This window comes from Dreissena polymorpha, chromosome 16 (assembly GCF_020536995.1).
Source record: "Dreissena polymorpha isolate Duluth1 chromosome 16, UMN_Dpol_1.0, whole genome shotgun sequence".
Taxonomy (NCBI): Eukaryota; Metazoa; Mollusca; class Bivalvia; order Myida; family Dreissenidae; genus Dreissena; species Dreissena polymorpha.
The window spans coordinates 26,216,433-26,229,371 of record NC_068370.1 but is presented as its reverse complement, the minus strand read 5'-3'; the positions used below and the strand labels follow the sequence as shown (position 1 = coordinate 26,229,371).

Genomic DNA, 12,939 nt, shown 5'->3' with positions numbered 1-12,939 from the left:
CAAATAACTTAGTTTGTATTCACCAAACTGACATGCAGAACCAGCATGGAATTGCTTTTGCAGCCAGTAAAAGAGGTCAATGTTGTAAATAGAAGTTTTACGGTTTGTACTCAATAAATATAGTTTGGGTGGAGGTGATGTCTGCACAGGCTAATGGATGTTATGTCAGCACAGGCATATGGAAGTAATTAATGTCTGCACAGGCTTATCTGTGACTATTAAGACTTCCTTGTACCCTTTACAACTAACGTATTTTTACGCATTAGCAGTCCCATAGAAAGCTCAATTTCCAACCCTTTAATAGATACTGATGAGCAGCAAACAGCATAAACCTGTAAAGACCGAGTTAATTGCAGGCTGTTCTGGGACGACACTACGCACATGAATTAAACCCCCTTTTGTCAGAGCGCAGCTCATATGATTAGGCCAAGTCTTTCTCTAGATATTGTGTGGAAACTGTTGCAGTTCCTTTCCTATCTGCTCTCATTGTTAACTAAGATACTACTTAAAAGTACCATGGTATATACTACTAAGTTCTAGAGATACGCAAAATATACTGTACTAAAAAGTACCCTGGAGTAGTACCATGTGCCTTTAAGCATATCTTCCATATCAGTGGGACATTGCAGTATATTTGAGAGTACTTGAGGTACTTTTAAGAAGTACCTGAGTGGACAACAATTAATTGAGCTCTTGCAACCGTCACAATCACTTGGATGAACTTCTACAAACCTTGTATCCCTCGAAAAAAACTTGTTAAAGGTTGGGGCTCACCTGGCTCAAAATTTTCTGTAGTCAATGTGCCCTGTTTATGTCCCGATTGTTTATTATTATTGCCGTCAAAAGGCGGAGGGATATAGAATTGGCGTTGTCCATCTGTCGGTCACAAAACTATTAAAGGTTATACCTCAGAAACTATACGTCAACATGAAACTTCATAGGTGTGTAGAAATCAATGTGAGGAAGTGCCAAAACCCTGCACTGTCTTAACTAAGAGTTATTGCCCTTTGTTGTTTTTGTATGATGCAACTTTTCAAGGCTATATCTCGGAAACACTGCAAGATTTCAACAAGAAACTTCATTGGTGTGTAGATATCAATAAGACGAATTACAATTCATTCAAACACTCCACTTAATTATTACCTAATAATATAACCCTACGCTTAATGATTATACTGTGTATCAAGGGATTTGCTTCCATCCGTCACCAAAGTTTATTTGGTGGGGGAATATCAATTCAATTTGCTTGTTTTTTTTAATATTTTATGGTCGAGTATAAAGAAATACTTGTAGCCAAATGGGAATTTCTTTAGACAAATTACCGGTACCTTACATATAACCATTGGCTTATTTGGCGAATGGCAGAGTAACTACTGAGTATTATCACACTTGTGTATTTACAAACTGGCTTTCTCATGATCACAAGATAGTGTCTCTGTATTTATAAGGAACCAGTGGCCTGAGCCATGCACAACAAACACATTCACATATAGTTAAAAATAAATATTTTATTCAAATAATTTATAAATAAAATACTATGTACATGTGAACAATCAACAGAACAGTGTAAGAATAAAAGTTCAGCCAAAGAACTCCACCTATTGACAGCACTTTGTATCTATGGGGCTTAATGCATGTGCGCAAAGTTTCGTCTCAGTTAAGCATGTGCAGTTTGAACTGGAAAATCAGTTATGACACTTTCTGCTTTTATGGACATGTTAGATCATGCAGTAAGCCCACAGTGCGTCTCATATATGAACAAATTCAGGAGCAAATTTTTGCGTTACAAAATGAGCTCAACTTCCAGTTTTACAGTAAACATAAAATTTCTAATGACTTCTAGTACCATCATACTTGACTGAACACAAAACAGCACAAATATAAATATTTTGAAATTATAATACAGTATACTTTCAAATAGTTGTGTTTCTTTTCAGATGGGTAGTTTCATTCATGAACACATTTATCTTCATTCTGTTTTTGTATTTGTTTGTTGAATGTGAAATTTCAAAATGCAATTCAACTACTGAGTATCTAGCAACAATTATGATAAGAGCCAGACAATGCAAATATTATTGTTAGCACTAAAATTACTAATTATACTATAATTCAATAAGGTTGTAACTTAAGAACACATTCTCAGATGAATGTCGCTACAACAGACTAAATGCTTCTTTTCTTTCTAAATGACTATAAGAACTAAACAAACGTAAATCTAATATACATTAGAATTATCTAGGATCATTGATACAAAACATGTCTTCCTTGAAATACTCAATTATATTTATCATTTTAAACTTACACAATAATTGTCTTCTTGATTGTAAACTTATACAGTATATGTATATGCTCATAAAATTGATCTTAAGCAGAAGTAAATAAGCATCTACATACAATCAAGATTTTTTTTACAAATACTAAAACATTTACATTAAAAAACAATATAACTCATTTTACAATTTCTGAAGATATTCTTGTTCAACTTCTGAAGCTACCATATTTTCAGATATCAGTAAAAATGTTCAATGAGTTCTTCATGAATAAAGCTAAAAGTGTTACTTGCAAAATGATTTGGGCTGCACTCTGTTAAAAGAATGTTTAATGCAAGTGCATAAAGTGTCGTCCGAGGCTAATAAGGAACAACACTTTCCGTCTAAACTTGATTTTAGCTAGCAATTAACTTTCTTGAAACAAAAATGTAAACGCGGAAAGTGTCGTCCCTGATTAACCTTGCCTTATCCTGGACGACACTTGTCGCACATGCATTAAACCCTCTTTTCACAGAGCATGGCCCATATAAAAAACTTACATAACATAATTTCCACATACAAAAATTACTGATTAATAATGTAGTAGAAATATGTAATTTATTGGGAACATGCTTGTTTAAATGAACTTTATGTATGATTTTATAACTTTTGCCTAAGTATTTCACCTACTAAAAACCTATGCTTTCTAGAAGACACCTTGCAATGAATTAATTTACTAACTCCATTAAACTATAATTATATTCAAATTTAAAAACTAAACTGGTTCAGCTTGGAACACATGAGACAGATAGCTCTGCAAAATATCATGCAAAAATTCCTCCTGAACATTTGATGGACCATACTTATTACAAGTGGACGGTAATGCCTTGGGCATCAAAGAACAATTAAAATCAAACAAAGAGATAAAATAAAATGTAAAACTAGGAGTATAAACATAAATATCCTTTGTATATATGTAAAAATGAGACAATAGAATACAAGATATCACAGCCCTTTGTAAAACAGACCTGTACAAATAAACGAATCGGCAGAATAAAGGTTATTTCTTTGAGGTAATACTTAAAACAAATGTATGCATAAAAATATGCTACTGGTATTTGAATCCTACAAAATGTTATTCTATAGGATAAATATGGCAATCAACAATCTATTTTTTAACCGATGCTTCGGTATAATTCATAAATAAACTGGAGAATGCAATGATAGCAAAATACTTCGTTGGAAATTTTTGGCAAATATATCAAGCACTATGTCCCTATGTGACAACTAAATATGCAGACATAGAAGCAATATTAACTTTATGCAAACTGCCTCATAAAAAACAAGACATGAAATTTTAGAAACGCTAAATGCAGCTTCAAAGCACAATGCTATTTGAATTATAACGATTTTTTAAATATATCATTTAGCGCAAAAAAAAATCATCTAACTAAAGAAAGCCACATTTTAAAGCAATTTTGGTAATTGTTTAAGGCGTGTAATATCTAATATTCTATCATCTTCATTCGTCTCCTCACGATGCTGACGTGTACTGTAATAGCTCGGTACCCCAGGCATTTCAGACTGATTCTGCATGTTTTTCGGCTGCATCTTTGCCCCAGAAGGGGGAGAAAACTTGTTCTGATTTGGAGCCGGAGTTATCTGGGGACTGGCATACTTTCCCATGCCGTTCCCAAAGTCTGGCCTAGTGCTCTGCAGATACGGTGAAGGTTTTTGTGAGTAAGGGGTATAGTTTTGTTGATCTGTAACTTTGTTAGTGTTACTATTATTCTGCGAGTAAGGGGTAAAGTTTTGTTGATCTGTAACTTTGTTAGCGTTGCTATTATTCTGTAAGAAACGCTGGTGTTCATCCACTCGCGACATGGCATGGTATGGTTTGGGAGTCCGCGTGTAGCCACTTTCGACACTTTGACGCGAGTCGTTGTACGTATTCCTAGAGGAGTCTTGACCCGCATTGTTGTTCCTATTCTCATACGGACTACTGGACGCTTGAGCAGAATTTGGGGTCAAAGTATCGGCCTGATTTGTTCTACGACTAGCTGGTGTGCTCAAAACTTCATGAGTGACCTGCGCGACTCCATCTTCTGAGCCAGATGTCATGGTGCTGTAGTTAGTTCTCAGTTGGTAGCTGTCGTTCTGCGTGCTCTCACTGGCTGTAGTGTTACCAGAGGTCCTGTCATTCAATAGACCGTGTCGTTCTAGGTAACGCTTGGTAGCAAAAGTCAAATTATTGTCGGACATTCCCACGGTGGTTACATTTGGCGTACTCTCCTCTTCTGCCTTGAGAATCCTCTGAAGTAAGGCCGTCTTCTCTGATGCCTTTTTGGAGCCCTGAAGCAGTCGATTCTTCGCCTGCAGTTTCGTGAGTTGAGTGAGCTGTTCGTCTTTCAGGTATTTCATCGCCATGGCGTTAATCTCCATGGAGGTGTCTGTGTCGGATGAGTCGAGGAACATGGACACGTAGTTGATCTTCGGAATGAAGGTCATGTCAGTGGGAGCCTTAGTACTGCTGGCGTCAAACCTACAAAGGGGAACAGGGGATCAGAGTTGTTCACTTGTTACAGTATCTGAGACTACCTCAGGGAAAACGGGCTAAATGCATATGTGTAAAGTGTCTTCCCAGATTAGCCAGTTCAGTCCACACAGGCTAATCAGGGACAACGCTTTCTGTCTAAACTGGATTTTTTGCTAATAGAGACTTCCTTTAAACAAAAACAAATCCATTTAGGCGGAAATTTTTTTCCCACATCAGCTTGTGCTGAGCCAACACTTTACGCACATGCATTAAGCCCAGTTTTAATACAGCCGTACTCATCTCCTTTGAAATAGCGGTGTGCTGTACTGAACAACACAAAAGAAATTCAGAGAAAAAGTAAAACTTAGCAATTCACATTTCATGGTTTTAACCTGAGAATAATTACACTTAAGCTACACTTTAATAAGCTTACACACACTTAAAATATGACATTTTTCTGTCTGCAATATAAGAGTAATATTAGTGTTTTAAAGCATCTAGCCCAACTGACACATAATGACTACATAGATGTCATCCAAGTTGTGTGGTCTAAATAGTAGGGCCACTCCTGGACAAGTCTTTGTCACATTTGGGGAATGGGGCCATGACCCTTCAGATTGGGGGAAAATGACATGAATAAAATTGAGGAATTGGTGTTGTGTTTTTTTGCAAAAATATTATTTTTAAATTGAAAAAAAAGTGTTTTCAATATTATATTAAATAAGGTTCAAATTACAGAGCTAATTTGGGACATGAACTAAATGTTGCTGTTTTTTCTAGAAACCTATATTAGGGAATTTTAGTCAGTGATTTGAAAAAATATATAATTTTTGAGAATGGAAATTACAGCACCAAATTTGACCCGAAAAATCACTGACCAGACTGCTACGCTAGCAACACATGACATAAAACCATTTTTCACATGACACGCATCACATTCATCAAGAAGACCTATTTATGAGGATTCAGCCGCTTATACCTCAGGAATGACTGTAGATGTTCCCCCAGTTTGATGTTCTCATGTGCCAACTTGACAGGCGTGTTGGGATCGGAGGAAATGTCGCCCACGTACCCGTCTCTCTCCAGGGTTGTCTCTGTTGTGTTCTGGCTCAGCAACTTTTTGATGTTGTCCTGCAGTTAAAATCAATTGCTAATTACTTCAACTACCAGCATATTCACCTCAACACAAAACAGCACATAAAATAGTTCTGACTCAGTAACTTACTGATGTCCTACACAGGCAATACATGAACACAAAATGAACTGCAGTCTGGGAACACTGGGCATAACTGGGCAAAGTGTCGTCCCAGATAAGCCAGTGCAGTGTGAACATGCTTATCAGGTATGCAACTTTCCGCTTTGTTGTGTTAAGGTTCTTTTATTAATTAAAATCCAGTCTTAGAATAAATTATAGTCCCTGATAAGCCTGTGCGGACTGCACAGGCTTATCTGGGATGACAATTTACACACATGCATTAGGCAGTGTTTAGACTCTCCAACTTCAGGATGTTGTCCTACTACAGACTATTGACATCTGCAAATAATTTAAAACATGGGTTTATATTTGTTAAAATCAAAGTAAGAATTTTGGTTTGTTAAAATACGCTTTGTACTTAAATTATATTTTAGAAAAAGGAACAAGTCTGTTGAAATACGTAAGAAAACTTCAAGAAAACAACCAATGCATACATATTCAACAAGCAAATTCGTAGAATTGATATCCCCCGCCAATATGCTTCTGGACACAAAAGTGTTATATTTGACACTAAAAAACCTTTTTTTTAAGATACAATAGGACAATAACTCAGTTATAGTCCCCTACCGGTGAAACTGGAGGGGACCTATGGTTTGCACTCTATCTGTCAGTCTGTCCGTCACACTTTTCTGGATCCTGCGATAACTTAAAGAGTATCTTCATATTTTTTCATAAAACTTGAAACATGGATAGATGGCAATATGGAAATTATGCACGTCATTTCATTTTGTTCCTACGGCAACAAAAAATAAACAAGAGCACCGCCTTGCGGTTGCAGACCGCTCATCTATTTCTCTTTTTAAAGGTGTAGGGACCTATCTCAATTTCAATCACAAAGGAGAGAGGGGTGAAGTGGAGAGTGGTGTTTAGTGTGGAGGTGTGGTCATTTATTACATTATCTTCCAAAAATGCAAAAAAAACACAATTTTGTTTTGGCGGGGTGGATTCTTGGGTGGGATGGTTTGACGGTATTTCAAAAATAAAATAATAAAAATAAATATTTGTGTTTTTTAACCATGTTTGAAAAAAACAAGAGATGTGTTTGTCAGAAACACAATGCCCCCTATTGCGCCGCTTTGAAAAAAAAATGTTGTTTTTTTACCTTTGACCTTGAAGGATGACCTTGACCTTGAACTTCCATCACTCAAAATGTGCAGCTTTATGAGAACGCCGCTTTGACAATTTTTTTGGCCTTTGACCTTAAAAGATGACCTTGACCTTGAACTTCCACCACTCAAAATGTGCAGCTTCATGATAACGGCGCTTTGAAATTAATTTTTTTTACCTTTGACGTTGAAGGATGACATTGACCTTGAAGAATGACCTTGACCTTGAACTTCAACCACTCAAAATATGCAGCTTCATGAGAACACCGCTTTGAAATTAAAAAAATAAGTGACCTTTGATCTTGAAGGATGACCTTGACCTTGAAGGATGACCTTGACCTTGAACTTCCATCACTCAAATTGTGCAGCTTCATGAGAACGCCACTTTGATTTTTTTATATATTTTTTTACCTTGAAGGATGACCTTGACCTTGAAGAATGACCATGACCTTGAATTTCCACCACTCAAAATGTGCAGCTTCATGAGAACCCCGCTTCGAAATTAAAAAATAATAATTGACCTTTGACCTTGAAGGATGACCTTGACCGTGAAGGATGATTTTGACCTTGAAGGATGACCTTGAACTTCCACCACTCAAAATGTGCAGCTTCATGATAATGCCGCTTTGAATTATTATTTTTTTACCTTTGACCTTGAAAGATGACCTAGACCTTAAACTTTCACCACTCAAAATGTGCAGCTTCATGAGATACACATGCATGCCAAATATCAAGTTGCTATCTTCAATATTGAAAACGTTATGGCCAATGTTAAAGTTTTCGGACGGACAGACACCATAAATTTGACATTTGACCTTGAAGGATGACCTTGAACTTTACCTTTCACCACTCAAAATGTGCAGCTCCATGAGATACACATGCATGCCAAATATCAAGTTGCTATCTTCAAAAGTGAAAAAGTTATGGCCAATGTTAATTTTTTTCCGGATGGACGGACAGACTGACTGACATACTGAGGGACAGTTCAACTGCTATATGCCACCCTACTGGGGACATAAAAATTATTTTTTTGGGGTGGGGGGGGGGGTATAGTGTGAGGGTGTGGTGGTCATTTATTAGATGATCTCTAATTAAAAAAAAAAATGGGGGGGGGGGGGATTCAGGGGGTGGGGGGGTTATGTCAGGTAAGAGTTGTTTTGTCTAAGTATCAATCGAATCTAATCATAAATAAGAAGTTATGGCAATTTTAGCAAAATTTAATAATTTGACCTTGAGAGTCAAGGTCATTCAAAGGTCAAGGTCAAATTCAACTTGCCAGGTACAGTACCCTCATGATAGCATGAAAGCATTTGAAGTTTAAAAGCAATAGCCTTGATACTTTAGAAGTAAAGTGGATCTTAACACAAAATGTAACCATATATTCAAAGTTACTAAGCCAAAAAAGGGCCATAATTCCGTAAAAATGACAACCAGAGTTATACAACTTGTCCTTTACTGTCCCCTTATGATAGTTTGCCAGTGTTCCAAGTATGAAAGCAATATCTATGATACTTTAGGGGTAAAATGGACCAAAACACAAAACTTAACCAAATTTTCAAGCATAAAGGGCCCATAATTCCATCAAAATGCCAGTCAGAGTTACATAACTTTGCCTGCACAGTCCCCTTACGATAGTTAGTAAGTGTTGCAAGTATGAAAGCAATAGCTTTGATACTTTAGGAAAAAAGTGGACCCTAACACAAAACTTAACCAAATTTTCAATTTTCTAAGTATAAAAAGGGCACATAATTTTGTCAAAATGCCAGTCAGAGTTACATAACTTTGCCTGCACAGTCCCCTTATGATAGTTAGTAAGTGTTGCAAGTATGAAAGCAATAGCTTTGATACTTAAGGAATAAAATGGACCTAAACACAAAACTTAACCAAAATTTTCAATGTTCTAAGTATAAAAAGGGCACATAATTCTGTCAAAATTCAAGCCAGAGTTAGCTAACTTTGCCTGCCCAGCCCCTCATGATAGTAAGCAAGCGTATCAAGTTTGAATGCAATAGCATTATGAGAAAAAGTGGACCTTAGCGCAAAACTTAACCGGACGCCGAAGCCGAGGTGATGACAATACCTCATTTTTTTTCTCAAAAATAGATGAGCTAAAAAAATAAATTACTGACAATGTTGGAGTTTCACCGGTAGGGGACAATATTGCCTGGCAATCTCTTGTTAACAGATGGTTTACAATGCCATTTGGTGTGCATCATCCTTATATATATACTCATACCAAGTTTCACTGAAATCTGCCAAAGCACTTCCAAGATATAGCTCCGGACATTAAAGTGACAGAAAGACGGACAACACCAAAACAATATCCCTCCGCCTAAAGTGGGGGATAAAAAGGTACTGAGCACTTCAAAAGTGGGGTTCCTCCCTCAAAATGAGAACCTATTTTGTCCACATAACACGTGTAAGGATTGGCCCTGGAATTATTTCTACAGCCTTGAACCCCTTTCCCAGAGTCAAGTAGGGCAGTTGTCAGTTACTGGCATTAAGTTTGCACACTTTGTACTGGTAAACCACCTCACCCAAGAAAAGGAAAAGCACATTAACTGACCCAATGATATGACGCAAAAACTGTTAATAATTGCAAATCATGTCGATAAGCTTCATTCTTAAAGTGCCTAAAGTGTCATCCCAGATGAGCCTGTGTAGGTTAATACAGGACAACACTTTCTGCTGTAATTGAATTTTTAATTTAAAGGAGGTATATTCTAATAAAAAATCAATTGTTGACCGAACGTGCTGACCCTGAAAAGCCACGAGTATGTTGTAGTACTCACCATCAGTCTGTTGTAGTACTCTGGATTATCAGTCCCTGCAGTGTTGTCTTCCTCCTCCTCATCCGTATACTCCTCTGTCTCGCTGGTTTCTCGCTGCGCATCACACATGCTCGCAGATATTGGGGACCTCGGCGACAGGTTGAACGCAGACTCGTTACACGACTCCTGGCTTCGGGGTGACCTGCAAAATGGTCCATACATTTATCAAAATGTTCATTCCGCTTTTATGAAAGCAGATATGAAGCATTGGAAAAATATGGGTTTTCCCCCCCAAAAAAAACATGAGAAGAATTTCTAAATCGTGCAAAAGATACCAAGGCATAACATTGTCTGCCTGTCAGACTTTGCCAGAAAAAAACTCATCTAAAAACAAACAGTGAAATGCAAAATCGTCTTACTTGGAAAACCAGCTGACTCTGGGAAAGTGCAAGCAGGTTTACTTAATCCAAACATTTTTTTTTAAAGAAAAGCAATATGTGCTAACAAAGGAGCCACACTGTGGGTTTTATGTACTTGCGTAAAGTGTCGACCTGGGAAGGCTGTGAAGTCTGCACAGGATAATCACACACGTGCATTAAGCCCAATTTTCGCTAAGAATGTATTTTCAGAGGAAGTAATTGGAACTCAACAGGTCTTTTTCCCCCAAGCTAGTAGTGGAAATTGTGAATCCTCGTGATTTAATTCCTACGCATCTATACTCCTTACTGTGGGTTATTGGACAACAAACCATGATAGAAAAATATTATTTCTTAAACATACAATGAATAAAAAGAATTCCTTATTACAAGGGATTCCAGAAAACAAATATAAATGTCAGACCAAATTTCATTACTGCCAGAAGCTGTATTACCTGGAAGGAATTTCATATTTGTGAAAGCTGTATTACTTGGAAGGAATTTCATTACTGCAAGAAGCTGTTTTACCTAGAGGGTGAAGACTGGAAACTCGGCAGGTCCACAATCATCTCTGACTGCATGCTGTCTATGGTCTTGTCATGCATGTTGTTCATCAAGGCCACCAGCTCCCCCTGGGATATGTCCAGCTCTCCCGCATCCTCCCTCTGTGTGCTGTTCATAGGCAGGCGGCCGCGATGTCGGATCTCTAACGGGGTCCGCGTTTCACACCCACTTCCGCTTGAATTCGACGAGACATCTCTGTTATTGGCATTTGCATTTCCATTACCGTGTTTCCGATTCTCTGTCTGGCTTGAAATGGCTCGATCACTCTGCTCTTGTTGATGACTGGTTTGCATGCAAGCCGAGACTTGTTCTTTCAGTTCGTTGTATGCCAGGGAGGTGTTGGTGCCTGCTGAGCATTTCTGGACAGACTGCGGACTCAACTGATTAGAGTTCATGGCACTTTCAACAGTTGTGTTGTTCAAGGATTGGGACTGAAGCACTTCTATTTGAGCTTGCAACTGCTTCAACTGCTGTTCTTGTCTCAACAGCAACTGATAAATCTCTGGTGGAATATTTTCCCACTTTACAGAAGAAAGAGACAATTTAAGTTCGCCATTAGATGACTCTGCTTGATAAGACTTCAGAGGACCAGGGTTAGCTGGGGAATTGTTTTTCTCTGGGGTGAAGCTAAGCCCACTGTCATCACTAGACCGACCACTGTTGTCTGAGCTTTGATCGGATCTGCGAATCTCACCGCTTCCGTTCACTGACACATCTTCCCCACTCTGACTCGAGACTTGAGGTGGGACTTTTCTGTCGTCCACTCTAGATGGTAGTCCCAGACTGGCCTGAGGGGCAGGTGCAGTGGATGAATACAGCATTGGTCCTGACGACTGCGCAGCATATGACTGCTGTATCAAAGGTCTTGGGGTAGCGGAGTTTGTATGTATGTTACTGGCATTTGGAATTGTGGGCATCATTCGGGGATTTTCTGATTGCATTTTAGCACGCTGCTGAGAACCTTCTTGCATAACATTAGGAGCACCTTGTAATGTCAGTTGAGCTTGAGAACTGGGGAATGTCATGGGTTGAGCAGAACTATATGGCATCGAAGCAGGATGTTGGTACTCGTGAGCTGCCGGTGGGTAGGAATGGTGGACGGGGACTGGTGCGCATGCTGGAGCCGACATGCCTGATTGGGAGCCAGGGGTTGGTCCAGGGTATCCATTAAAGTGAGCCGTACCAAGCAATCTTGGAGGTGGTGGGCCAAAATTGGAAAACTGGGGTCTAGGGTACGGATAGGGACCTGGACCCGACGGTCTGCTGGGGTCAAAGTTGGATCCATTACTGGGATGGCCGTACATCTGCGATGTTGGTGGAGGTCTTGGACAACTAGGGCAGGTACAATACAGCCTTACTGGGCCTCCAGCGGGCGGGTGACCTGCATGTGCGGGGTAGGCGGAATGATGAGGGTGCACTGCGGAGCTGGAGGCTGCAACACTGCTTCCATTGATGTTCTGGCTGACTGGGGGCAAATCTGGTCTCATGGCATTAGTTTGTGGCCCCACATTCCTGTTCATGGCATGGGCAACAGAATTTGGATTGTTAAAGTTCATGTAATCGTTAGCTGATGTGGGAACCTGAGCAGGGCGATTCCCAGCTGTATTTTTTTGAAGAGCTGGTACAGAACTGCTTGGAACAGGCCCACCTGACGACTGATGTGGGGTCGAAGTGGCCACAGGTGGTCGTTTCATTTCAGGCCCAGGAAAACCTGGTCTTGATAACGGGTGTTGAACGTTTGGCACAAAAGTGGTGTCCTCGTCTCCAAAGAACAGAGTGACCTCAGGGACCATTGACTGCACCATTGGAAGCTGAAACACAGGGAACATGAGACATATAAGACCAACCTATTTCCTTCAAGTTATTTGATACAACTTGTAATACTTTTGTTTTATTTTGCACAACACTGTCCCTGTGTCAAGTATGTAGCAAATTTATATATTTTGCAGTGATTATTACTCTTTTTTTTATATTTATAACAATAAATTAAAAAATATTTTTTATGATTTAAGTAATTAAAGTAGCCACTGGCTCTCTTGCCA

At 38.8% G+C, this 12,939-nt stretch overlaps 2 protein-coding genes across 8 annotated transcripts in view; one reads left to right on the top strand and one right to left on the bottom strand.

Moving 5' to 3' along the window:
- LOC127862417 (mediator of RNA polymerase II transcription subunit 26-like) overlaps positions 1-12,939 on the top strand; it is a 312,703-nt gene that overhangs the window by 12,617 nt on the left and 287,147 nt on the right. The gene's annotated exons all lie outside the window — the stretch shown is intronic.
- The window catches only part of LOC127862414 (SCL-interrupting locus protein homolog), a 36,680-nt gene continuing 25,229 nt past the window's right edge, over positions 1,489-12,939 (bottom strand). For all 7 annotated transcript variants that reach the window (XM_052401513.1, XM_052401517.1, XM_052401519.1 and 4 more), the window contains exons 13-16: positions 10,862-12,708; positions 9,939-10,119; positions 5,765-5,916; positions 1,489-4,791 (exon numbers count right to left, since the gene is read on the bottom strand). In XM_052401513.1, the coding sequence (XP_052257473.1) occupies positions 3,717-4,791; positions 5,765-5,916; positions 9,939-10,119; positions 10,862-12,708 (3,255 nt within the window). In that variant the 3' untranslated portion in view covers positions 1,489-3,716. The remainder of the gene's footprint in view (positions 4,792-5,764; positions 5,917-9,938; positions 10,120-10,861; positions 12,709-12,939) is intronic.